The sequence below is a fragment of the Podarcis bocagei genome (assembly GCF_964188305.1).
Source record: "Podarcis bocagei genome assembly, chromosome: 5".
Classification (NCBI taxonomy): Eukaryota; Metazoa; Chordata; class Lepidosauria; order Squamata; family Lacertidae; genus Podarcis; species Podarcis bocagei.
In genome coordinates this window covers 41135681-41163041 of record NC_138129.1, presented here as the reverse complement: position 1 = coordinate 41163041, position 27361 = coordinate 41135681, and the positions used below count along the sequence as shown (strand labels likewise).

The window sequence follows — 27361 nt, the reverse complement described above, 5'->3', positions numbered from 1 at the left end:
GATCATAAATCTCATTTTTAAAAATAGATTCTGTACCTAGTGGCGACTGGTACTCATGGAACAGTAGGCAGGGAAATCAACAGTAGGTGGAGTTGGAGCCAATGATAGGCACAGCCAATTATTTCTAGTCCCGCCCCCCAATTTCACCATTGAATTCTGCATTTGGGCTTGATTGGGGCATGTGACCCTCACCTGTCCTAAGAGCTGCTCCTGCTGAGAAATCACACACCTCCTCCCAGAGCTAATGCACCCCACCTGGCCAGCTAATGAGCTGAGCTGTGTGCCCTTGTCTGTCTCAGCCTCCTGGAGTGTACCTGCTCCTCTTCCTTACGCCTCAGAGCCCATCACGTTCATGGATGGGGGCTGCTCTGGCTCTGGGTAATGGGTCCTGCTCCTCTGGTTCCTGTGCTGGACTCCCATCACATTGCTGACCTCTGTCACCCCGTGAGTACTTTCTATGCCCCCAACCTCTCCTCCACCCCCAGCTTGCCCTGGTGTGTACCAGTCACAACTATATCCCTTGCCATGATCCTCTTCCTCCTCCCCGTTGTCCTGCCAGTTCATGACGTTATATGAAAAGAATTAGTACCCAAACCTCACATATTCAGACATATTCAGATACAGTATATAAACAGCCGAACCTGTGTGTGCTACTTTAAACAAATAAGCAGTCTTAAATAAGCTTTTGGGTTTTTGCGTGTGGCCGGTCTAGAATAGAATAGAATAGAATAGATTCTTTATTGTCATTACACAAGTGCAACATTGTACAAAGTGCAACGAAATTGGATGCCATCCCTTAAAACATCAAAAGCAAAACAACAACAACAACCAAACAAACCACATTCCAGCCACACCCACACCACACCCATCAAACTCCCAGGTCACACTATCGAGTTACAGCATTCAAAAAGGCCACAGCTCTTGGATAGAAACTGTTTTTCAGTCTATTTGTCTTTGACTTGATGTTTCTATATCTCCTGCCAGAAGGCAGTAGTGCAAACAGACCGTGTCCCGGGTGAGATGAATCCTGCAGGATGTTATTTGCTTTCCTAAGACAACGGGAACCGTACAGTTCTTCCAAAGATGGGAGAGGATGACCAATAATCCTTTGGGCTGTGGTTATGACCTTCTGGAGCACCTTCCTCTCCCTAGCTGTACAACCGGAGAACCAAGCACAAATACAGTATGTAAGAATGCTCTCTATGGAGCCTCGGTAGAAGCACACCAGCAGTCTCTCACTCAGATTGTTCTTCTTTAAAAGTCTGAGGAAATAAATTCTCTGCTGGGCCTTCTTCACCAGAGCGGTGGTATGTGCGCTCCAAGTCATGCCCTGATCGATAGCTACTCCCAAAAACCTGAATTCCGCCACCCTCTCCACCCGTTCCCCGTTGATATACAAGGGCTGAATGTCCGCCTTTTTTTTCCTGTAATCCACCACCAATTCCTTGGTCTTAGCCGTATTAAGAGCCAGATTGTTCTCTCCACACCAAACACAGAGCCGCTCCACCTCGTCCCGATAGGCGGACTCATCCCCTCCTGAAATGAGCCCCACCACCGTAGTGTCATCAGCAAACTTGATGATTTTGTTGCTGGAATAGATGGCTGTACAGTCATACGTATAGAGAGTGTAGAGCAGGGGACTCAACACACAACCCTGTGGTGAGCCGGTGTTAAGGCTAAGGGCTGTGGACATGTGTGACCCTACTTTAACCCTCTGAGAACGTTCTGACAAAAAATCCAAAACCCAGAGACAGGTGGAGTTGGAGAGTCCAATCGCCTCTAGCTTGGACACCAGTCTATGGGGGAGGATAGTGTTAAAAGCAGAGCTAAAATCCACAAACAGCAGCCTCACATAACTCCCCGGCTGCTCCAGATGGGACAGAGCAGCATGGAGAGTGGTATTGATGGCGTCTTCTGTGGATCTATTTGCTCTGTATGCAAACTGGTAGTTGTCAAAAGTTGATGGAAGACAGGAAATAATGTGACGGCGCACCAGTTTCTCAAAACACTTCATGATGATTGGAGTCAGTGCAACTGGTCTATAGTCATTCAAACTACTGATTGTGGATTTTTTAGGCAGAGGGACAATAGTTGACGACTTCAGGCAGGGTGGGACAATAGACTGGTGTAAGCTGTCTATGGCAGCTGTTTCTCAAGAAACCATTGGGGTGGTTGTGTATGGAGAGATTAGATACAGTGCTACCTCGGTTTACGAACTTAATCTGTTCTGGAAGTCGGTTCTTAAACTAAAACCGTTCTTAAACCGAGGTGCGCTTTCCCTAATGAGGCCTCCCACCGCCAGTGCCCTTCTACCATTTGGATTCCATTCTTAGACCGAGGTAAAGTTCGCAAACCAGGACACTACTTCTGGTTTTGCAGAGTTCCTAAATCGAATTGTTCGTAAATAGGGCTGTTCTTAAACCGAGGTACCACTGTAATAGCATTTTTGCCTGCCTTGTTTGCCTTTTTCGATGTTTCAGAGGGTTTTCCCAGGTTTTTTCATCATTTTGGGGTCATATTTCCATGGTTGGGAACACACTAACAATTTCCTCATAGCAATCAATGGAAATCGTCAACTCATGTAAATGCTTGCCTAACAAACAATTTCATGAGAAAACATAGTGTTCGGATATCAAGACCTGCATGCAGTTGCTTAGATACACTTCCATGCTACGTGCTTAAAAGTCATGTGTTGCCATCTGGTTGGCTAGTAAACTTAATCCTCAAATTGAAACTTTAAAATTATTATTTAAGTAACACCATCAATGTTTATGATACTTTACCGAGTAACAAGTAAAAAAGGACAGGTCCTGGAAGTCTCCAAAATCTGAGCGTGCTGAAGAAAACAAAGGTTCAGATATAGGGAAATTCAGGCAAATTCAGATGTAACTATCCCAGCTAAATAAATCATGGTTTGTTAAATTTAGAATGTGCATAATACCTGCACACTTCCCTACTTCATCTTCGCTTTGTTGCAGACTGACTTTGTCAAATCATGCTTTGTTAAAGCCACAATTTCCCGTTACATCTGGGAGAGGTAGCAATTAAAAGTGGATAGCAACAGTCAGTCAGCCAGCCACTAATTATACATCATTGCATCAAATATTTATGTAGGCAGTAATAATTGTTATAGATTTAGGGACTTTCTTTAAAGAAGCCCACATCTGTTTCTGTTGATACATAGTCCTGTTTACAGCAGCTCCTAGTACAACTGTATTTCCTGCAAACTCTGTACTTTCTGTTGCTTCTACTGTTTTCTAGAGAACAAGCTTGAGTCAAGTCCACCCAGCTCTGTCTACCCCTTCTCTCTATGTTGCTTCCACTACATAAACATCCCATAGGCTAACAGCACACTGTCTCTTTTTTTATTCCAACTGTGCTTACATTCAAATGAGGAAAGGCTTGGCTGGGAGAGAGGAAATCAGTTTGTGTTGATTTATCTGAGAAATTCTTTCTGCGGGATATGGGGGAAAGGCAGCGCTTTGACAATCCTGGTTGTATATGGCTATGGTGTAATAGATTTCTGTTGCAATACATAACAATTCTGGATTAAAAAAAATAACTAATTTGGTACACAGGCTGAGACCCTATCTGCCCATGGACTGTCTCGCCAGAGTGGTGCATGCTCTACTTATCTCTTGCTTGGACTGCTGCAATGCGTTCTATGTGGGGCTACCTTTGAAGGTGACCTGGAAACTACAACTAATCCAGAATGTGGCAGCTAGACTGGTCATAAGCCACAAGCAGCACCCCACAATAATGGGATAATAATACCGGACTGCATTATATAGCTGTCATAAACCACTTTTTCTCAGCCACGTCTAGACCCTCTCTTCAGCCTGTCACATGGCGTAGTAAAACTCTGCATTGCACTGTCTAGGATTTTTTTAAAAAAAGACATTGATTTTTAAAACCTTAGAAAGCAGCAGGAACCATATTTTCCCCACTCAATAATACTTCGATGTGAGAGAGCATGATTTCTACACTTTTTTCAAAGTAATGGGACAGTCCACCAACATATCACAGATGCGATACAATCCTGGATTTCCCCCGCTGTCTTTCGCAAGCAAGCTGTCGTCTTCCACTGAGGTGGGGAGGAATGAAACATAGCGAAAAAGTACAGTCTGCAAAGGATCCATCCGGCACTCTAGGTGGGAAATGCTATAGGGGGGAAACAGGGAACGCGAGCTGAACAGCGACCATCGCGCGTTGCTCCCCGCAACGCGGCCCTTCACCGAACGCTTTTACGTCACTCGCCCGCGCAGTCGTGAGCCTGCCTTCTCTTCGCCGTCGCCACTCAGCGTTATGCAACGGCCGTCCTGGGGGCTTCTGCTGACCCGCCGGCTCTTGGGGATGTCGATGCTGTTGCTGCTGCCTCAGGGACTGGTGGGTGAGTACGAGGCAGGCAGGCGGCGGCGGCGGCGGCGCCTCTAGCGACCGCTGAGCCTCCCTTTCTCCCCGCCACCTGCCCCTTCCCCTCCCGCCCGCTCGCCTTCCCGCCCTCTCTGCTCGAGCTTGGAGAGGCTTCGCAAAACGCAGCGCGCGAGTGGGCGGGTCTTTCTAGGCGCCTGAGGTAAACGCGGATGTCCCCCCGCAGCCCGCCAGGTGGCGTCGAGGTGTCCGTCCTCCTCAGCCGTGAGGCGGTTGCGCGCCGCCCGCCGCGTCCCAGGCTGCGGCCTCCGTCGGCAGAGCCAACTGGGCCGTCCATCCGCCCAAGGGGCCTTTCTCTGCCAGGCGGCCTTTCTTACTCCCGAGGAAGCACGCATGGGGAAGACCTTGGTGCCTCCCAGAAGGGTCTTGTAGGGCGATTGACACAATAATAGTGCATTAGCGGTGGGGTTGTTCTACTTTATTCTGTGGTGCTTCACTAACTCATTTTATATATATATAGATATGGATATAGATTAGATATATATAGATAGATAGATATATAGAGATATAGATATACACACACACACACACACAACCGAGCTAGCTGCAACGCATAGGTCAGTTAGTTAACTATTTTTATTTATTTATTTACTTACTTGATGGGGAGGCAGCTGTAGAATGAAGAACCAATATCAATACATAAAATCATATGGATAAGACAAGACAAAACAAACTGCAGGGTCTTTATACCTAGTTGCTTATCTAGCTGAGTGCTTTGAGAGCACCTGGTGATCCACCAGAATTCAGGATTTCAGGGCTTTCCGGTGGAGGGAATACCACCAGTAGCATTCCACCTGCCAGTACAATTCAGTGGACAAGGGGGGAGATCTTTGCTGGCAGAGTGACACAAGTGGCACACTGTCAGCAAAAGGAGCCACCAGAAATGTCTTCACTCAATCTATACACACACACCAACCTGGCATAGGGTGATTGTGGGTTGCAGCCCATAAATCGCAAAGCCTATAAATTCTACACGGGATATTTGGCAACATGAGAAATAAAACTACCCCAACAAAAAAATGAGATTCATGTTTCCATTACATCACACCTAAAATAAGACTTTCTATTCTTGACATGGCACAGATACCAAAGTGCATCTGGCTGCAGCCTTTGTTATTTGTGTAAGTGAATCAGATAATCTCAGATTAATGGTGTGTGAGCCTTTCCTGGTCATCTCTGTAAAAAAGAGTGTTTTTTCTGGTGGTACACAATGGTATGTAGTACCACCACCTTTGGGGGGGGGGGAGACAGGAGGTCTCTCAGACCCCCGTCAGAGTATCACACCTCATTCACTAATCTGGGTATATGCAAGGCGCGAGCCCATGTCCTGGCAGAATGTTGGATTCCTTCCTGGCTAATTTATGGGTTCATTATTTTATGATAGTGTATGTATGTGCTTCATACCTACCTGTTATTGCATTTTACTATTAGGAGGGCCCAAGATCTGTATGTATTTATTTTACTGCTTGTCAACTGCTACAGAGGTTTTAGCTTGAGAAGTGTTATAGAGAGTAAAGAGACATGTTCTTTATTTTCTGTGGAAAAACTCCAGTTGAAAAGAGTTAGCTGGAGGATTTTTTTAAAGGGATCAGATTAAGATGGTTTTGTCCTAGACCTGCGGCAGATGTAAAAAAAAAAAATCTGTGTCAAAGGTGGATTGACGACTCACTGGGAAGGATGAGGATCCTGGGTTCCTCCATTCCACTGACAAGCTGTCAAAGAGATCTGAAACTGTGCTAGACTGAGAGCTGGTAATTAATTTCTTCTCACTGGAGAAAGCCACCCCACCTCAGAAAAACTAGTTGCTAAGGACAACACAAACCAACAAGGCTTAGGACCACCACCACGAACCTTGCAGAGCTTGTCATAGGCTGGGAGGCCTGGGATGTTTGTGACATGACATTGTAAGTGTGTCAGGCCCCTGGCAGGGCCTTCCAGCCTGCTTAGCTCCCGAGGCCTGGGGCAAGTGTGCCCAGTTGTCCCCCTTCCTTGCATGGGCCTGGCTTAGGAAACTGTGATAGATCTACCACTCTGCTCTGCTCATTTCCTTCAAAACGCATTCCAGTAGGAACATTTTATTTGAAATTAAGAAGAACTGTGTTCTTACATCAGAGCTAGTTTCACTGGAGCTTGCAGAAGAGAAGATTAAGGATATTGAGTCCTCAGTGTGAAAGGTGTGTGCTAATACACACTGCTTAATGAACTCAACTTAAAACACCTTCACTGCATTGTCAGCATTTCTCTTTCATTATTGTTTGTTATAATTATCCCGTATTTAGTTTTTTAGAACAAATGTAGTGAAACTGTAAACAGGATTTTTACTTCCAAAGGCTTATGTGTCATATTAATCTTTGTCTTTTTATATGAACCCAGAGGCCTGTGATGTTGACAGTTTACCAATATTTCCCTTTTCTGAGGTCGGTCTCTTTGTATATAACCGCTTCGCAGTATATAGATGCAAAGAAGGTGCTGTAAGAGTGCATGATAAAACTAACACAACTACATGTATTCGCGGTTCCTGGACACCGTTGTCAGACCCCTGTCATGGTATGTGTTGCTCTAAATGTGTTCGTTTATTTTAGTGATTTCTAAAAAGTTACTCTAATGCTTTAAACATAAGAAATACCAAGCGTCTCTTAATTTGTGGTTGTGATCGTACCCACACTTACTTAGAAATAAACTCTAATGAAATAAGAAGAAGTAGATTGCCGGAAAAAATATCAACAACCTCAGATATGCAGATAACACAACCTTGATGGCAGAAAGTGAGGAGGAATTAAAGAACCTTTTAACGAGGGTGAAAGAGGAGAGCGCAAAATAAGGTCTGAAGCTCAACATCAAAAAAACTAAGATCATGGCCACTGGTCCCATCACTTCCTGGCAAACAGAAGGGGAAGAAATGGAGGCAGTGAGAGATTTTACTTTCTTGGGTTCCATGATCACTGCAGATGGTGACAGCAGTCACGCTATTAAAAGACGCCTGCTTCTTGGGAGAAAAGAAATTACAAACCTAGATAGCATCTTGAAAAGCAGAGACATCACCTTTCTGACAAAGGTCCGTATAGTTAAAGTTATGGTTTTCCCAGTAGTGAAGTGAGAGCTGGACCCCATAAAGAAGGCTGATCGCCGAAGAATTGATACTTTTGAATTATGGTGCTCTTGAGAGTCCCATCGACTGCAAGAAGACCAAACCTATCCATTCTTAAGGAAATCAGCCCTGAGTGCTCACTGGAAGGACAAATCCTGAAGCTGAGGCTCCAATACTTTGGCCACCTCATGAGAAGGGAAGACTCCCTGGAAAAGACCCTGATGTTGGGAAAGATTGAGGGCACAAGGAGAAGGGGACGACAGAGGACGAGATGGTTGGACAGTGTTCTCGAAGCTACCAACATGAGTTTGATCAAACTGCGGGAGGCAGTGGAAGACAGGAGTGCCTGGCATGCTCTGGTTCATGGGGTCACAAAGAGTCGGACACAACTAAATGACTAAACAACAATAACAAAGACAGCAGGTGACAGAAATGGTGGCCAACTCATGCCTGGGGCCTGCAGGACCCCTTTTTTGTGGGAAATATTTGTACTCAAGATGGCTTTGTTTGTCATAAGTAATAAACCCTAAGGTTTTCTTCTGCTCTCAACATGCACTACAAACTCTTTCTCTCTGCGCACTAGTGCAGTATATTTACCAGACTCCTAGCAGTTCTATCCAAGTTTTGCCTATTTGCTAAATTGATCAATATTTTTCTAGGAATTTCTTGTGCAGTTCCTCCAAGTAGTCTTGATGGCTCTCACAATGGGACTGGGACTTATCCTTAAGAAATAGTGATAAAATACCATTGCAATGAGACTTTATTGGTCATTGCAGCACCTTCAATTTCTTGTGATATTGTTGCTAATAACGGTAAAGCACAGAGGAGAGGAGAATTCCCTCTACCCACATGTTGATTTTATTTTCATAACAATTTTATCTGTAGTGATGCTATTAAAAAAGCCTACTGACTTGCTAGGAAGCTGTGTGCTGCTACGTCCAGATCAGTGATAGGATTTTATAAATACATGTGTTGTGTATGTTTCCTACTTCCCTGAGTGCTCCAGTGTTTTGCCAAGTTTGTCTTCCTTTTGAAGGAGAAATCACTGGAGACAGATGTATATTTGAAAATAAGCCAAACATTAAAAGAACAAATAGAATAATGCTGGAGGAAAACAGAATATGCACTTATAGCAGGCCACTGGAATTGCTGCCCCTGCCATCATATCTCTCAGCACTCCTGATTCATAAAGATGCTAGCTAGCTAGTTGTCAGTGACAATCACATAAGCAGAATTATTTGACTCTTCATGTTTTCCTATTAACTGTTTGATTGCTAGGAATCTGATTTCACAATAGTGCAAAAGCTAATTTGCGGAAAGATAATGTTGAACCCTTACAGGAGATGGATTTATTTTATCAACCAATAATCTTGCACAACCATTACAAAAGTATTCCTCAAACAGGAAAGCACTCGTCTGAAAAGCTGTTCCTCTTCAGAAATGTGCTTCATACAGTAAACAATGTATTCAGGGGGCAAAGACAAGCTGCTGGTGGGCCTGGGGAAATGGTGTGGGGTTAAACCTCCACTCTCTCATCCACATTGCAATCCTAATCTGAATTGAAGCTTAGTGAGACTGCTTTTCATGCAGAAAGTGGCTGGTTCTAAGACCACTTAAAAGTGTGCTTGTCATAACATGCATTTGACCCTTAGTGGCTGTTCCTTTAGCTGATTATACTAAAGTTGCACAATTATAAATGGTGAACAAATTATAGCAACCCAATACATAAAGTGAGTCTAAACATTTCTTTTTTAATGATAATATATATTACTCCAGCTATTGGGTTAGCCAATGGTAAACATAGCCCTTGGACCAAAAAGGGGTTGGCCACTCCTGATCTAGATTAATGATTTAGGAGAGAATAATTTTTAATAAGTTTCATCAGAAAATACCCCATTCTCAAGAGAGCAGAAATGTAAATAGTTTTTAAGGAGTTCTGCTTTTTAATTTTACTTTTCACTTTCAGTTATGTGTGCCAATCCAGTAGTTCCGGATGGAATAAAATTAAGTGGATTTAGAGATTCCTATACCTATGGCAGCAGTATTACATTTGAATGTAAAATTGGATACTTCTTAATCGGCAGTTACTTTATTCGCTGTGAGGAGAACGGTTCTTGGGTCCCTGAAGTGCCATCCTGCAAAAAGAGTAAGGCTTTGAAAAAAGCACTGGATTAGAATATATTTTTCTCTTTCCACAATAAAAAGCCATTTAAACATAGGGAACTGACATGTTTAAAAAGGAGTAAAGAATGTTGGCCACCAAGGTGTATTTTTGTGTTATATCTCACAAAGTTCAGAGAACCAATTGCGCTTTAATTGCTTAGTATAATAATGGTTCACTAAGAAGGGGCAGCCAAAATTTGAAAACACATTTGTTAGTTTTGCATGTGTTTACTCCAGTGGGGAGGACAGAAAGTAAAATCATAGTAGGAAGTAGTGTCTGGAGTTCACCAGTGCTAGGAGGAGAAAATGAAGGAATCCAAGGCAGAAGGTAATCAAAAGGTGGAATCCAAAGAGGCTGCTGTATGGAGCTGCAAGTTCAGCTCAGTTAAGTTACAAGCAACAAAGGCAAGGTTGGGGCTGTGTGCGCGTAATCATAGGACTGCTAGAGTGGCAGCGACAGCCTCCCTGGTGCACCTGTGCAGCTCTGAGTTTGCTGCTGCCCCAGTGCTAGCCAGGTACGCAAGAATGATGCTGGTGTTCAGCATCCGCCCCATCACATGAACCGTTGCTAGACTTATAGAAGTCAGTTGGCCAATAACCTGATATAGTGGGCCCACCATCCGTTTGTTGATACTATACTAAACTTCAAGCAGTGTGATCGACAGAGTCTGCACAGCTCTAGCAGAGGCATCAAGCAGAATGTCAGGTTCTTCCTGCTTTCCAGTAGTCAGCCTTTTCCAGAGTTCCCAGTTCAGAAAACTCTTTGCTCAGACAGTTCAGTTCAAATTATATAAACTGTTCAATGTCTCATGACACAAGACAAAAATAAACACACTAGCTACATAAAATCTAAGAGATCCTGCTGCATCATGAACTAATCTACTATAATTCAGTTCTTGTGGTTTTAGAAATAAATCTTTTAAAGACCCAAGTTTATAGAGTTCCACTAGCACTTTACCATGCTAGCTCACCATGCTATGTTATCGCCATATAGCATGTTACCTTTAGCTTGACTGCTGATAACTTGGAAGTACCTCACATTCAGCCAGTGCTGGTGAATCCAACCTTGGCTTTATACCCACCACAGCAGTGTATACACATTCGTTAGAGAAAGGGAGGGTGGATGATTCCCTACTCCTGGCCTAGGACCTACACCTTCCCAAGTGCAATATTTTAAAGAAGTCCATTGAAATCTAGCTTACCCAGAGATTTTGTAGCTTCACTCATCACATAGATGTTAGTCATTTGTTTCTGAAAGGGTAACTCTTATCCCGTTTGCCTAATAGCATTTGTTTTACAAGCATGCCCAATGTGTGACTGCACAGAAAACATTTCAAGAACAAAAGTTTAAGAATAATTTAACTTTTCTCCTGTTGTGTTCAAAAGAATAGGGTTTACATGACTTGCCATGACGTAATTGGTGTTAAACTGTTTTGTGCCTTCTTACAGAGCTCAAAAACAGGGCCGTCTTAAGCATATACAGTGCCGGGGTGCAAAGATCCGCCTGGCGCTCCTAGGTTGCCCAGAGTTGTCAACCTTTTTTAAGGGGGGGACCCCAAACTTGTTAAGGAAATAGTTGTTTACCTTTAGAACAGTTGTGGGATGCAGGGACTCAAAGTGCCAACCAACGGGGGTGCCAGCGCCCCACGCACAGGGGTGTACAAAGGTGGGTGAGGGTTCCATGCTGGGGACGATGACAAAATGTTGAGTGGCACAGTCACTGGGCTGTCCGCCCGCTGCCTCCACACACCCCTGCTGCATGGCGGCTAACTGTTTTGGCTGCGCATGCAGCACCTGGAGCGCCATGAAACGTGGCCGCTGTGTGGCACATCCTGTTGCATGCGCCAAGCTGCGAGTTCCTTTGCTGGCTTTTCCGCTGTCGGCGCATGTTCCCAGTGCCTCCCAATATGGGGTGCCAGTGCAGAATGATGGGGAATGCAAGCGGCAGCAGAGGAAACATCTCCGGACAGGATCCACATGCTCCTATTTGTCAGGATTTGTTGTTGCCGTCGGCACGTGGCAGATCCCATCTGGAGATACCGCTTGCATTCCCCATTGTTCTGCACTGGCACCCCACTTTGGGTGGTGCTGGGAGTGTGCGCCAACAGTGGAAAAGCCAGCAAAGGAACCCGCAGCTTGGCGCATGCAACAGGATGCACCGCGCCACACTCACGTTACATGGCGCTCCGGGCGTGGCACTGAAACAGCGGCCATGCAGCTGGGGGAAGAGTTGACAACTGAGCGGAGCAGAACCTGTCGTAGCGCCGCAGGCTCTTCTGCTGCGGGCTGCTCAGTGCAAGTTCGGGGGCAAGTGTTGGAATCCGGCTGTTGGCGGCTCTTCCCCGGACTCCAGCACTTGGCCCCAGACTCTTGGTCTGGCACCCCTGAGAGCCTGGCGCCCGGGTGCCATGCACCCCTAGCACCAATGGTTAGAATGGCCTGCTCAAAAATCCAGGTACCTGACACAATGGCGGCATCTTGAATCTTGTGACAGATTGTATACTATTAGTCTTGCATTTATATCTTCCAGTTTTATTTTTCTTGTTATAGTTTATCCGGAAAATTGTGGTGCTCCAGTAATGCCCAAAGGGAGTGTGTATCCATTGCAATCTGAATACAAAATTGGAGATACCATCACAGTTTACTGCCATCCAAACCATTCTTTTTTTGATGAAACCACAAAGATGATTGTAAAATGCAAAGGCTACAATCAGTGGGATCCTTCTATACAACCATGTTTATGTATGTATATAAATCCATATATAAATGTTCCTTTTAAAGCCATACTCAAGACAGATATTTCCCATTATCTACAGGTAAATCACAGATGGGCAGACACACCCACACCATTATATGTGGTCTTGACATCTTCTGAAGCTTCTTCATTCTTCTAGCAGTTTTTTTGTTTACTTTTTTGTTTATTATTACATTTATATTCCACCTTTCTTCCATAGAGATCAGGATGGTGTACATAGGTCTATGTCTCCCAATTTTATCTGTACATCAACAGTGGAATGCTGTTCGGGCCAAGAGACAGTAAATGGCCCAAGGTCACCTAGGTAGCTTCATGGCTTACTGTGGATTTGAACCTGGTCCTTGTCTAATCCCCCCCCCTGCCCCCCGCAAAGGTATCTTAAGTACAATTTGACAGACTTCTGTCATGTGTATTTACATGAATGCTTTCACTTGCTTTCCAGAACATTGGCTGCATTGGTGTATTGGACTAAAAATGATATATTTTAATCCCAGTTACAGTTGATATTTTTATTTTAGTGGTATGCTAGCTGTTGTGTGCACCTCATCATATGCTGTCCCTGATTAGAGATTCAGTTCTGGGTTCCTTTGCATGAAAGTTAGTACTGAATGTGGCTTACATGAATGTGGCTGGCCATGGGATTGCCCAGCTTCCATATATGAGCTTTCTTCTTGCCAATACCTAGAATTTTAGTCTTTGCAGTAATAATAGGTGCTGTTTCATACAAAATGTAGTTGCTCAGTAACTTCCATATTCCAATTAATGTGGTGGAGATAACTGCAATAGCATCAGCATGCAGAAGGCCTGAAATTGAAGTATTCCAAACCACTCAGTTCTTGTACAATGTTTTTAATATAAAAAAACAAATCATTAGTGAAAAAATCCATTGGAGTGATAGAGCAAAAGCTGCAACTTTGGAATCCTTTCATTTTGCACAATGCAAGAATGGGATGGGATTAGAACCATGACAAATAGGCCAGGGTTGCAGAGCTGACCAGTGGAAGAAGTAAAAGAGAAGGTACAATACTGTGGCTGTGAACTGGATTGCACCCTCTCTTACCTTTTCCAGGGATCTACAAACTAGCTATCAATATCTAATAGGATGCATCACACCAAGCTTTGCAAACATGACCTAAAAATCTTCCTTTTAGCCCCATCCCAGGAGAAAGAAGTAACAATGCCACCTGGATGATGAATGAATGTTCACTTAGAACAGAGAGACAGAGCTGGGTGTCATCTGCTTATTGTTGACACTTCACTCCAGATCTCCTAATGGCAGCGCCCAGACACTTCTGACAGATGTAAAATAGCACAATATTATACATAATATCAGGAAGTTTTCTTAACTTTTTTGTATAGAACATTCTGCATTTTGCAAAATCAAGTTGCACAAGTATGATTTTTTCCCCTATTTTGTGTGCAGTTTAGTACTGCTTTATATTATTTTTAATAGTTTTTTTGTGTTTTCAGCTAGAACATCACCAGACACTACTGAACTCTATATCCGTAATGGAAGAATAATCTATGGGGAGAAAGAATACTACAACATTGGAGATGAAGTTACTATTCAATGTGATATTGGCTATATTTTGATCGGATCACCTAAGATTAATTACATCGGTGGGAAGCAATGGTTGCCTAATATTCCAGCTTGTACTCTGAGTAAGCATTATATTTCTGAAAATACTGTTATAAAATTATCTCTGACTGGTGAGAGATTTGGGGGTGCAAATGCATACCTCTAAGATGGTGGTACCTGCAAAAACATACATTGTTTTATTTACACATGCATACATACTTGTCATCGGTTAACTGGAACTGTGTTAACATTCTGGTCTCTGCCCATGGGTACAGCATCCATCTCATCTCCAAGCTTAGACATATCAGGGTGCTTCTCAAGAAGGATACCGGCCCCCGTCTTGCAGCTTTTGAGCAGGATACAGGAGACAACAATGATATCCATATCTAGCAAGGTATAGAGGGACCTCCACCTTAACTTTAAATGGCCAAAGCCTTTTCACAGGCAGCCAAGCTGAACTGTGGTAGTAGCTGAAGGTACAGTCCATGCCTATCCATGTAGACCTGTAGGAAGACATCAGCTACGGTTTGAAGGTGAATGCCTGAATGGTGAAGTTGAGGGGGCACATGGAAAAATCACTGACAAGCACCACTAGGCCAGGGAAGACTGGACCAGCCTCTGGCTTGTCAGCAAGGGCGGGACATCCGGAAGATATCTATACCATGTCTTCTCCCAACAACACAGACATTGACATCCATAAAGTGGCCCTTGGTGTTCACAACCTCTTGAAGAACCATGCTGTAGAAGTACTTTTGGTTGTAGAACTCTGGACTGCAACCCTCTAGAGCAAAATGTGGATATGGAATGAATCCTGGGCACCACTAGTCCATGGGAAGTCAAGCTTCCAGAAGTCTTTGAGAATTTTTATTCTGCCTCTTACTTTTATAACATCTTTCAGGTAATATTTGTTTAGTACCTAGTCAGTCTCTCTGAAGATCTTGCAAGCTGAATTTACCCACCCCAAAGGTGATATCCAGGGGCAAACAACCTTCTCTGAAGGCTATATTGTAAATTGTCAGCACTAGGCACTTCTGAACAGGCACTGCTCTTTGCATCCCAATTTCCTGGTGCTGGATCACAAGGTGTTATCTCTTTAGTCAGAATGTAGAATTTTGACGTGGTCATTTGAAACATGACATAGAAACTAGTGTTGTCCCTGTTGTTGGGATACTGCCAGGGAGACAAAGGCCACCATGCTCCCACGTCAACTCCGGACGATCCATCAACCTCCCGTAGAAACGCAGTATCAGTCAATTAGCGACACAAGCCTCAGAAACATCTGTCCACATTCCAAGGACTGGTGCACGCCCTTTCGCAGAGTTCGCACAATGAAAGATGCACTCAGGAGAGCATTATTTACAATTTTATTCAGCGTCGGTCAGAACAAAGAAAAACATGACTGACTGACTGCGTGTCAAGGCACAGAGAGAGAAACAACAGCTATACACAAAACAGAAACTTCCTATGAACAGGAAATACGCAGGCTGTGACTCACAACAGCCTGTCCCCTTTTAAGGTGGAACGGAAATATCCTAACAGTCCCAACCGTTACCATCCAGCATGGACAGCCAGATCAGGAATGTCTACTGCATTGGGCTAAATTCTGTGTTCTGATGGTTACTCATCAATGATGCAGCAGCCATGGTGACACATTTTGCACTCAGTTAAAACTGATGCTTTTAGGGTATTGACACATGTATATTTGTATGCATGGATATTTAGTTTAAATGAAAATTTAATGTGAGGGTTTGATTAGCTGCTTGTGCGTGAAAACGTGCTCCCTCAGAGTTTGTGCGCCCCCACAAACCTCCGTGTGTGACGGAGCTCCTCAGACATGTCTGCTCTAGTCACTAGTAGAGTCCGACAGTGGCTGCCTGCGGAAGCGTTTCCAGCAAAGAAGTTCCTTAACGGAAACGCGTCTCCTGGACTCACGGCGTGACAGTTTCCTGCGAGGTATGGGTCTCCCTATGTGAGACTCAGATACCTCCCCACTGTTTTCGCTGGAAGCGTCCCTGAGCCCTCCCTCCTGCTCACATTCCCTCAGAGAATCACTCCTCCCCCTGCTGGTCCCTGCTTCAGCAGTTGAGTCTCTTTCATCCTGCCTGAGTCCCTCCACCACCTGATGCTCTGATGGCAGTTCCCTGACATCCACTTCCCCTCCAGGGCCCCCCTCACCCCCTCCCAATTCCTCCCCCCTGGGAGGTGAAGGGCTAAAACCCCGAAACGAATCTTCCTCATCTTCTGACGTCTCGAACAATTCTCTCCATCGATCGTCGTCCTGGCCAGCTGAATCCTCCTCCTCTTCAGAATCTGGGAACCCCTCCAACTCCTCTTCCTCGTCGGTGGTGGCAAAGTATTCCCTTCGGAACCTCGCTACAGGCTGAGGTTTACGTGGGAACCTCTGATGAAAAGTCTCTATTAAAACCTCGTCATTGACATCCTCTGCCCTAACCCAGGTGTTTTCCGACTCCGGTTCCCCTTCCCACATTACCAAATACTCTACTTGATCTCCCTTCCACCTGGAATCGAGGATCTCCGCTACATGGTAGCTGTGTTCCTTCTCCTCCATTGCTGGTCCCCTAGTGACCCTCCCCTCACTGTCTCCTCTATACGGTGACAGCAACGACCTGTGAAAAACTGGGTGCAGCTTCATGTGGTTCGGTAACCGGAGCCTGAAAGCCACTGGATTGACCTGCTGTATGACTTCAAACGGACCCAGCCTTTTGGGTCTTAATTTCTTACAACCTCCTTTGAATGGCAACCCTTGGGTAGACAGCCACACCTGGTCCCCCACCCTGATGCTTTCACCTTCCCTTCTGTTTTTGTCTGCTTGCCTCTTATATTCCTCCTTAGCCCTGTTTAAGTTGAGTTGGAGCTGGCGATGGATCGCTTCCATTTCTTCCACGAACTGTTCTGCAGCTGGAACGCTCCAGTTCTCCCCCTCCCCCCCTGGGAAGGCTCTGGGATGGCACCCGTGATTAGCCAAAAAGGGGCTCATCCCCGTGGACACGTTCTCTGCATTGTTGTAGGCAAATTCTGCCAACGCCAGCTTCTCCACCCAATCATTCTCTCTGTCATTAACATAACACCTCAAATATTGTTGGAGAACCCCATTTGCTCTTTCCGCCTGCCCGTTGGTTTCAGGATGACGGGCCGTCGAGAAATTAACCTCTACATGCAGTAAGCTCATGAGCTTCCTCCAGAACCTGGAAGTAAATTGTTTCCCTCGGTCTGAAACCACCCTCAAGGGGGCGCCATGCAACCTAAACACATTCTCTACAAACAATTTGGCGGTTTCTTCTGCTGTAACCGCATGTGAGCAGGCTATGAAGTGGGCCATTTTAGTTAACAGGTCTACTACAACCATGATGGCTGTTTTCCCTCTAGACCTTGGCAGATCAGTCATGAAATCTATTGCCACTGCTTCCCACGGTCTCTCAGGTGTGGGCAGTGGTTCTAATAAACCAGCCGGCGCCTGCCTCTCCCCCTTGGCTCTTTGGCATTGTTCACACCCTCTCACATACTCCCGCACATCTTCCCTGACCTTGGGCCACCAAAATTCCCTGGTAACCAGCCACATGGTTTTGTGTTGCCCAAAGTGCCCTGCTGTGGGGCTATCGTGCAGCTGCTTGAGTACTTTCTCCCTCAATTCCCCTTCAGGTATATATAACGCTCCCTTATAATACAATGCCCCATTTCTCTCCTCAAAACCACCGGGTTTGTCTTCCTCCCCTCTGAGATCCCTGAGTTTCCCCTGGGCGTATGCATCCTGCACCGTACCCTCTACCAATTCCCTTTGCCCCACCAAAGTCGCCCCACACACCCAGCGGTCCTCTGGAATGATATGGGTTTCTTCGGGTGCTCCCTCCCCCTCCAAATATTCAGGTTTGCGTGAGAGAGCGTCCGCCCTAACATTCTCTGGGCCTGGCACATAACAAATCTCAAAGTTAAATTTGGAGAACTCTTGGGCCCATCTCAACTGCCTTTGGTTGAGCACTCGCGCCGTTCTCCAGTACTCTAGATTTTTATGGTCCGTGCACACTTGCACTTTATGTTGTGCACCAACTAGCAGATGCCTCCATCTCCGGAACGCCTCATGAATAGCAAGCAGTTCTCGGTCGTACACCGTGTAGTTCCTCTCGGATTTGTTCAGCTTCCGCGAGAAGAAGGCACACGGACGCCACTCCGACTCCTCCTTCCCCGGCTGCAGAAGAAGCACCGCCCCTATGGCTCTGTCAGATGCGTCTGTTTCCACCCTTAGCTTCTTTCGTAAATCCACATGCAGAAGTTGTTCTTCAGAGGCGAAGGCCCTTTTCAGTTCCTCAAACGCTCGCTCCGCCTCCGCCGTCCATACAAACTTCTTCTTACTGCTGAGACAGTCAGTGATGGGCGCCGTCAGATGGGCGAAGTTGCGGATGAACTTACGATAAAAGTTTCCAAACCCTAGGAACCTCTGCACATCCTTCTTGGTTTTGGGTGTTTTCCATTCCAGCACTGCCTGTACCTTGCCGGGATCCATGGCCAATCCCTTGTCTGACAGGCGGTACCCCAGGAATTCCACCTCCTTGGTATGGAACCGACACTTCTCCAGTTTGACCCACAGCCTGTTGGCTTGCAGTCTGCTCAACACTTCTCTGACGTCTCTCACATGTTGCTCCTCATTCTCAGAATACACCAACACATCATCTAGAAAGGCAACGCAATTCTTGTAGAGCAAAGGGCCCAGCACGTGGTTCATAAAAGATTGAAAACACGCGGAGCCTGCTTGTAATCCAAATGGCATAACGAGGTATTCAAACGCCCCCAAAGGGGTAAACATGGTGGTTTTCCATTCATCCCCTTTCCTTATGCGTATCAGGTTGTACGCCCCCCTTAGATCCAGCTTTGTGAAAATCTTTCCCTTCCTCACCATGGTCAAAATATCATCAATTCTGGGCATAGGGAACGCCACCGGTTCAGTCACTGCATTCAGCCGCCTAAAATCACATACAAGTCTCGGCTTGTCCGCATTTTTTTTGTCCACAAAGAACACTGGGCTCCCCCCTGCTGCTTTGGACTCTCTGATGAAGCCTCTCTTCAGGTTCTTGTCAATGAACCCTCGCAACTCCTGCATTTCCCTGTCTGACATGGCATACAACTTGCCCACGGGAAGCTGTGCTCCAGGGAGTAAATTGATCTGACAATCAAAGGGTCTATGAGGTGGTAGTTGGTCAGCTTCCTTCTCACTGAACACGTCGCTGAGATCTGCATACTGTGGTGGTACCTTCACCTTCCCCATTACTTCAGTCCCTGCTAGGGTGGCTTGGGCCCCTACTGAACCCTTCTCCCCTTTGCAGTGTTCTAGGCAATGTGCTGAACCAAAGGACACCACTCTTTGATGCCAGCCAACCAGCGGATCATGTAGAGCTAGCCAGCTCATTCCCAAAATAATGGGAGCGCCTCCCAGGGTGGCCACATTAAACGCTATCAGTTCTGTGTGCCTTGCCACCCTCATTATCATTGGGACAGTCTGCAAGCGGACTCCTCCTCCCAACAACTCCCTGCCATCAATCGTGGTCACCTGCAGGGGGTTGCTTAAAGGGATGGTCTGTATCTGGTGTTCAGCAGCAAACTCCTTGCTCATAAAATTGCAGGAGCTGCCTGAGTCCAATAGCGCCTTTATTTTTAGGGGGTGCCCATTCTGCAGCTCTAGCGACACTTCAATCACTAGAGCAGGTCGAGGAGCTTCTGGCACGGGCACTTTCACTGCTCTTTGGCCTGGCTGCAGTGCCCCAATTGTGGCAACCAGGCGTTGGCTTTTACCTGCTCCTCTCCCCCTTCTTCTCCCCCCTCAACAGCTCCCACCATCCCTTGCCATTCCTTCCTCTGGGGGCAGACTCTGGCAAAGTGGCCTGGCTGTTGGCAGAGATAGCATTTCCGGGGGCCCTTTCCCTCCTTCTTAGCTCCCTCGCTGGTTTTTGAAAATGCGCGCGCGCGCGCTGTTCCGATTTCCATCGGCTCTGCCGGCGGGAAAGCTGGCTCAGGAATGTCTGGAATGCGGAACTCCTTCCAACGTTCCCCTCTCCCTTCCCGCCTCTCCAAGGCTCTTGCCTCCTGCCGCGCTCCTATGGTCAGCGCAGATTTGGTCAGCTGATCCATAGACTCCGCCCTGGGGCTCCGTGCCAGCTCGTCTTTCACCCCCGAAGAAAGACCTTCTTCAAATAGCATTTGAACGGGTGCCGCCGATAAATCCCAACTCAGTCTGTGAATCAGCATGGTAAACTCAGTCCAATATTCACGGACAGATCGACTCCCCTGCTTACAAGCCATTAGCTGTCTGCGCACCACCCCTTCCTCAATATCGCTGGAAAACATGATATCCATTGCACGAAAGAACTTCATTGTGTCCTTTAGTATGTCATTGTGCGTTGCCATTAGGGGTCGAACCCAGTCTCTAGCCCCTTTCTCAAGATGCCCAATTACAAAAGCAACTCGCGATTCCTCATCAGGGAACTCATCGAACTGCACATTAAGGGCATATTGCATCTCTGTCCTAAAAGCATGGTAGTCCTTGGGGTCCCCCCCAAATTTCTGCACCAATCCTGGTACCTTTCTGGGGAATTGAGTGGCTCTCCCCTTCTTGTCTGCATCCTGAGCCCTTCTCTCCTCCAGCCTCGCCGTCTGCAGGGCCAGTTGAACCTCCAACGCTCGGTATCTATCTTCCAAGCTTGGACCAGCTCCAGCCCCTGCTCCTCCGGTTCCGGTTGGTTCGCTCATGATGCCTTCTCTTGCACAGGCAGCGTACAAAGACTGTCGGACTGCTGTGAGGGTTTGATTAGCTGCTTGTGCGTGAAAACGTGCTCCCTCAGAGTTTGTGCGCCCCCACAAACCTCCGTGTGTGACGGAGCTCCTCAGACATGTCTGCTCTAGTCACTAGTAGAGTCCGACAGTGGCTGCCTGCGGAAGCGTTTCCAGCAAAGAAGTTCCTTAACGGAAACGCGTCTCCTGGACTCACGGCGTGACAGTTTCCTGCGAGGTATGGGTCTCCCTATGTGAGACTCAGATACCTCCCCACTGTTTTCGCTGGAAGCGTCCCTGAGCCCTCCCTCCTGCTCACATTCCCTCAGAGAATCACTCCTCCCCCTGCTGGTCCCTGCTTCAGCAGTTGAGTCTCTTTCATCCTGCCTGAGTCCCTCCACCACCTGATGCTCTGATGGCAGTTCCCTGACATCCAATATCCAGTTGTATGTGGAATTGGGTCTTGTTAGTGGCTGAATTGTCCACTCACAAACCCCAAGACCCAATAAAATTATCAGAAATGGTATTTACAGACTAAAACACATTCAGAGTGGAAACGGTTGAGGTGCAACTATTTACAGTGGTGCCTTGCAAGACGAAAAGAATTCGTTCCGCGAGTCTTTTCGCCTTGCGATGTTTTTCATCTTGCGAAGCACAGTCCGTCGCAACTGTGCCTCTTCAAGCGACTTTTTTTAAAAAGCGCAAGACGTTTTCGTCTTGCGAAGCAAGCCCATAGGGAAATTCGTCTAGCGAAGCAACGCAAAAACGGAAAACCCTTTCGTCTAGCGAGTTTTTTGTCTTGCGAGGCACCACTGTACAGATATTTGAAGAAATGCTTTATACTTCACAGCACACCTTCATGAAGGCTCTTAAGAAAATGGAACTGGGCATTTGTCTCTTAACCAGGGTCTCCCAGCTTTTGAGGCCCCTACCCACAATTAAAATTTGAAAATGATGAGTCAACATACAAATACAAATTAACCAACCTCATTCAACAATCAAAACCTTCTTCCTTGCTTTCTTCAGTTTCAGAGCAAGAAATCCACCTGAGGCCCATGTCAAGCAGCTGCTTCTTACCCCACTCCCACATTTCAATTTCGATATTTGTACCCCGCCCATCTGACTGGGTTGCCCCTGCTACTGTGGGCGCCTTCCAACATATATTAAAACATAATAAAACATTAGACGTTAAAAGGCTTCCTTATACAGGCCTGCATTCAGATGTCTTCTAAAGGTAATATAGTTACTCATCTCCTTGACATCTGAAGGGAGGGCATTCCACAGGATGGGTGCCACTACTAAGAAGGCAAAAACCTGCTACCGTGCACACATATTCAAGAAGTCCCTCAAGTAGCTGCCTGCCAACTGCTCCATGTGATTGGCAGACAGCAAAGCAAACAACAGTTTCTGCACTTCCTCTCCCACCCCAACACACATTCTCAAAAGCTTCTGAAGTAGTTGTCTGATATAGCTGACAGGCAACAAATCAAATTAAGTTTCCGGTTTATGAGAATCTAAATGGTTTGCATAATCCTCAAGTATTTCATTTTAAAATGATATTTGCAACTTTAGTATTTTAAAAGGAAGTTCTTAACACAGCAAAAAACAATTATGATTTGAGATTGAGTCATGTAAAGTCAACATCTATTCTTTTAAACCCGTGTGGTTTCTTAATATAGTATTAATTTTTGAAGTGCCCATCGAGTATACCGTATTTTTTTGCCCTATACGGCGCACCGGCCCATAGGGCGCACCTAGTTTTTTTTGGGGGGGGGATAAAGAGAAACAAATATTTCCCCCCCGAGCTTCCCCTGACCCCAGCCCTCAGAACAGGCTGCCATCCTGAGACGGAGCACACCCCGGGCTTCGGGGAGCTCTCTGCAAGCCTGGGGAGCCCGGCGGGAGTTCCCGCCAGGCTCCCCAGGCTTGCGGATATCTGCCCGAAGCCCGGGGCACGCTGCTCAGGGCGCCCCAGGCTTCGGGATGCAGGCTGCTATCCGCAAGCCTAGGGAGCCCGCGGGAACTCCCGCCGGGTTCCCAAGGCTTGCAGATAGCTTCCTGAAGCCTGGAGAGCGAGAGGGGTCGGTGCGCACCAACCACTCTCACTCTCCAGGCTTCAGCGAAAGCCTGCATTCGTCCCATAGGACGCACACACATTTCCCCTTCATTTTTGGAGGGGAAAAATGTGTCCTATAGGGCGAAAAATACGGTATATGGTGTATGTGTGAAAATGATTTAAGTAAACATATCCACCAGCTCCGATACAAAATCCACCTTGAGCTGCAGTACTTCAGTTTATAAGCCATTTCAGATGTGGTTGCCAGTCCGAATGAGTAGCCTTTCTATAATTAGTCTTACAAGGTGTTTTTTTTGAGATGTTTGCTTATTAGAACCATTTCCCCCTCTTTTCTAGGTGTTTTCCTGAGACTACTTATAGCTGGTATGTAATTTCTTGAAAATGAATGGGGGAAACATGGCGATGCATTATAGTTTTTTACATACCAATATTTTATACAATTTAATATGCAAAAAATATGAAATGGTATAAAACATTTCTATGTGAAAAATGGCAATAATATTATGGGGTCATAGAAAGCTGGGCACTATGCAGCCAGAGATAAGTATTTTGAAGTTTCATTGTAGAGATTTAAGAAATTGGGCCTTAAAAGTGCTTACAGTCAGTTGATGATTCTAGATGTTTTGCCTATCCCCCCCCCTAAATAGGAGTTTCTTTTTGTTGCACTGACTCTGGATTATTCAAGGACTGTTTGTGTGTGTTTACATATAAACACACACACACTTTATTCCAAACATTTACAAAGCACCAATAGTGTGCACAATTTTTCATATTTCCAAAGCTTGGCATCAATGCTGAAATCTTTGCTCATCATTTGTCTAATCTCCTCTGTGGGTTGAGATACATCTTTAAACTCAGTGGAGTTTACTTCCAAGTACAGTTCGTATTTCCTCCCTATGGAAGCAATCCAAATAAATTTGCTGGCAAGGTTTAGCTTAACATTCCAAGAGGTAGAATCATTTTCATAATAATCCTGTCTGTGAAACTGTAATTTTATAATTTTGGCATCATAGTTATTTCAGATAGGTTCCCATAACAAAACAACAAAGACAACAAATCACGCGTCTTTACACCCTAATAATAAGTGGTTTGGTCTTAGAATGACTTGTGACCACCAAATGACAGTTTAACGTATTTTATTGTTAAGTACATTCAAGTGTGAAATGTTTATTAGTAATATTTGCAGAGCATTTTCTATGCTGTTTTTAATTATGCGTCAGTTTTATTGACCTTTTGTGGGGGTTTTTTACTAGAATGGTGGTGTGTGTTTCTTCTTCTTTTTTAGCAAGCATATTACCTATATTGATCCTGACACTTAAATGGGCTCATAAGAAATGTTCACAATCAAGGTAAAAGTTTTCTTATCACCAAACTCCTATTTTCCTTTCTGTTTTGCATTTCCAAGGTCCACAACATTTTATCTAAATAAATATACTCTCCTTGTAGATAATAAATTGATATTCTCACAACCTTGCTATGGGGGCTGTTTTGAAATTTTAAAGGAAATGCAATATGCTTTTTTTATTAAACCAGAGCTACCAAATATTGTTAACAAAAAATGTATTAATTTCCCCTTTTTTGCTGAATATCCAGACAAGGTCAAGTTACAGTATCTGAATGCTTCATCTACCTAGGCATTGGTGTTCACTCTGTTCTGAATGGGGTTGCCCAGCCCACACATGAGGCATGGTGAAGCCAATTGATGCCAATGCTGGTGCTGTTTTTCCACTGGCAGGAGGTCAGGCAGCACTTCTTATTGCACTTCAAGTGGCGAAATGGGACACATGGCTCCTGGTTGCAGGCCGGGGTTGCCCCTTGTTTCAGCATTGTCACTGGTTGTTCCTTTTGTTAAGTTGTGGGCAAACATATCAGACGACACAGCGATTCTTCCAAAGCAGCTCTTTATTTGTAAGCTGGAACAGAACTGAACTGAGGAGCTCAGTCAGCCTGCTTATATAGAGCTTCAGAACAATGTAACTATTGCCATTTTCTAAAACTATCCAATCACTGAACGTCACTTTCGATCCTTCATTTGCATAACTATCTACAGTATCCCCCTGCTGGCCCAGGGTGAGAACTTCAGTACATAACACCTTTGGAGTGTGGAAACTTTGGTCCTCCAAATGTTTATAGACTTCAGGTCCTATCAGGCCCACCTAGAATAGCTAGCAGTTTCTCACCCTACAGTGCTTCAGAAACTGCAATGCCTCCAAGCCCATTTCTACCCACAATTCCAAATTGTTTTAAGCTTGTTCACATCTTGGGACCAGGTACAAAAGGATGATCCTGTCTGTACATGGTCCTGTCCATACACAAATTTCTGAAGTGGAGGCCTTTTTCTGAGTTTCATCACTATCTGAGGTCTCATGGATACTGGAGAAAGGATTTTCTCCAGAATGAAAGCTTAGCTGACGTGTTCATTGATATAATTTTGATGCCAGATGATTTAAAAAATAATAATCCCAAGACTTAATCAAATTTACTCTGCCACTTCTGTTCTCCGACAGGCTACCAAAAGAGAACAATGTGGCATATGAATGAAGTCACAGAAGTCACTAATGTTGTCACTTGGGCAGTAGCAGGAAATAAAGGAGAAGCAGAAACAGAGCAAGAATACCAGATAGAAAGCAGACGTCTGGAGGAAAACCAAACCAGTCTTCTCCAGTGGGTAGTTTTCAGTAACAGAGCCAAGGGACAGTGTATGAGGCAGATTTGACATAATCTTCACAACATGAAGAGCCAATCAGTGGAGGCAACTGGGTAGAATCATCTTATTATTCTCTTTCTTTTCCTTCTCCTTCTTTTGACCCATCTTTCCTTCCCCTTCTTTGGCCCTTTACTTACATGTTACAGGACAGTCAGAACTCTGTTGAGGAACTCAGCAAAAACCACTGTACCAACTGTACAGGTAGGATCTCATAGTGCTGCATCCCACAGTAAACCTTTGTGTGAACTGCCCCTTTCTCCTGCTGATTGAGCATAATATTCCTGACAGGTATATGCTACAACATGTAGTTTTATGAAGAAAGCAACAAAGGCACATACTATGCAATAGTCTCTTCTGCAATTGCAAGATTTTGAATCTAGGGCAATAATCACCTTAAAAATAAAATAACAGTATCAGTGAAACACTGTTCAGTTTGATCTACTTTTCTTCCTTTAAAATGTGTCCACCTTTTGTTTCTTTAAAACCTACTTTTTTCATCTTTTGCTAATAGTGCCTTATTCTTGTCATTTAGTAAAAACACACATGCAAGGAAGTATGACAGTTCACAAATTACAGTATCTTTTAAACCTAATTTACTCAGGTAAAGGTAAGTGCCTGGTTCAGATTCTATGGAAACCTAGATGCAGTTGCACATAGTTAAATCCTCACCAACATTATTTAAAAGAAAAAGACTACTTCAGAAGGGGTATTTTAGGAGAAGGAAGGAAAGAAGTGGATTCCCTTGTGCACTAATTCTTTAAAACAGGCCTAAAAAGTGAACACGTGTGAAATAGGAACAGATATGAAGCTGAGAAGCAGCAGGCTTTGGGGAAAGTTAAGCACCCTTTAACTCTTTTCTTATGAAAATCTAAAGCTGAGGTTGCTGACATAGTGCCCTTGGTTTACATATTGTCTACATTTTTTTATACTCACCTCTTTCTTAAATTTAGGAATTCCTTCATGCAAATATATCATAAAGCTGAATAATTTGCATTCTTCACTTACAGTCTCTGATAAGGACATAAAAACTGCATTCTTCAGATCCCTGAAGTCCAGCATTTTATCTCTAGGAGCAGCTGGCTCAGAAACATAGTATGATGATCTTATCCATTCCCATTTTTGTCCACAGTATCTGTACTCAAGAATTCTTTGTGATCTCTGTGCAGTCCTTCATATGGGTTCTGTGTCTGCATAGGGTAGCATTTGGAACCTTCTAGGATAGGTTTTCCTAACTTCATGCCCCCCAAATACTTTGGGACTGCAAATCCCATAATCCCTGAGGATTGGTCTAGATCTGATTGCAGTTGAGATGCAGTTGAGATTTCCCTTCAGCTCACCTTATCAAGCAGTATGCCCTGTTTTCCCTCAGCTCCTTCTTAACCACTGCAGTGGCCCCATATTTGAAACAAGAGGAAAGATACATCTTGGTTGTTAGGAAGAAAGGAAGGGCAAAGGGAGAATCTAGTAGGTATTTTGGAGATTCTAAGGATTAGAAAATCTGGCAGAAGCTGAAAAGAGCACTAAAGGGGAGAAAACAGCAGCTCGTTATGACCCCGGCCTTGTGTCCAATAACTCACTCAACAATCACATTTCAGACTTGACTTAGCACTCATTGTGATTTTACTCATTGCAGGAAGGCAGGTGCAGACTGGTTTACCTCAAAGAAATGGCTTAGAAGGGTTGCTGCACATTTTGCCTTATAGCTTTCCTCCTGTTAGGGCTAGAGACTTATTCTTTTTAAGCGAAAGCTCAAAGTTTGGGTCCCATTGCAGGCTTGGGCCCTG

The 27361-nt window shown here is 45.0% G+C and overlaps 1 protein-coding gene across 1 annotated transcript; it reads left to right on the top strand.

Moving 5' to 3' along the window:
- Positions 1-3760: 3760 nt before the first annotated feature.
- LOC308586685 (zona pellucida sperm-binding protein 3 receptor-like) lies at positions 3761-25999 on the top strand. The gene is made up of 8 exons (XM_081193562.1): positions 3761-4390; positions 6805-6978; positions 9486-9665; positions 12233-12424; positions 13908-14099; positions 23207-23233; positions 24156-24219; positions 25378-25999. Exons 1-8 carry the CDS (start codon positions 4306-4308, stop codon positions 25409-25411), a joined length of 948 nt encoding a protein of 315 aa, XP_081049688.1. The 5' UTR covers positions 3761-4305; the 3' UTR covers positions 25412-25999.
- The last annotated feature ends 1362 nt before the right edge of the window (positions 26000-27361 follow it).

What these genes read in the sequence shown, in the direction of transcription:
- LOC308586685 (XM_081193562.1), top strand. Translation starts at nt 4,306, where the DNA reads ATGCAACGGCCGTCCTGGGGGCTTCTGCTGACCCGCCGGCTCTTGGGG. An exon ending in GTTGTCAGACCCCTGTCATG is followed by an intron (nt 6,979 to 9,485) that starts GTATGTGTTGCT and finishes TTTCACTTTCAG; the next exon opens with TTATGTGTGCCAATCCAGTA. An exon ending in AGTGCCATCCTGCAAAAAGA is followed by an intron (nt 9,666 to 12,232) that starts GTAAGGCTTTGA and finishes TTCTTGTTATAG; the next exon opens with TTTATCCGGAAAATTGTGGT.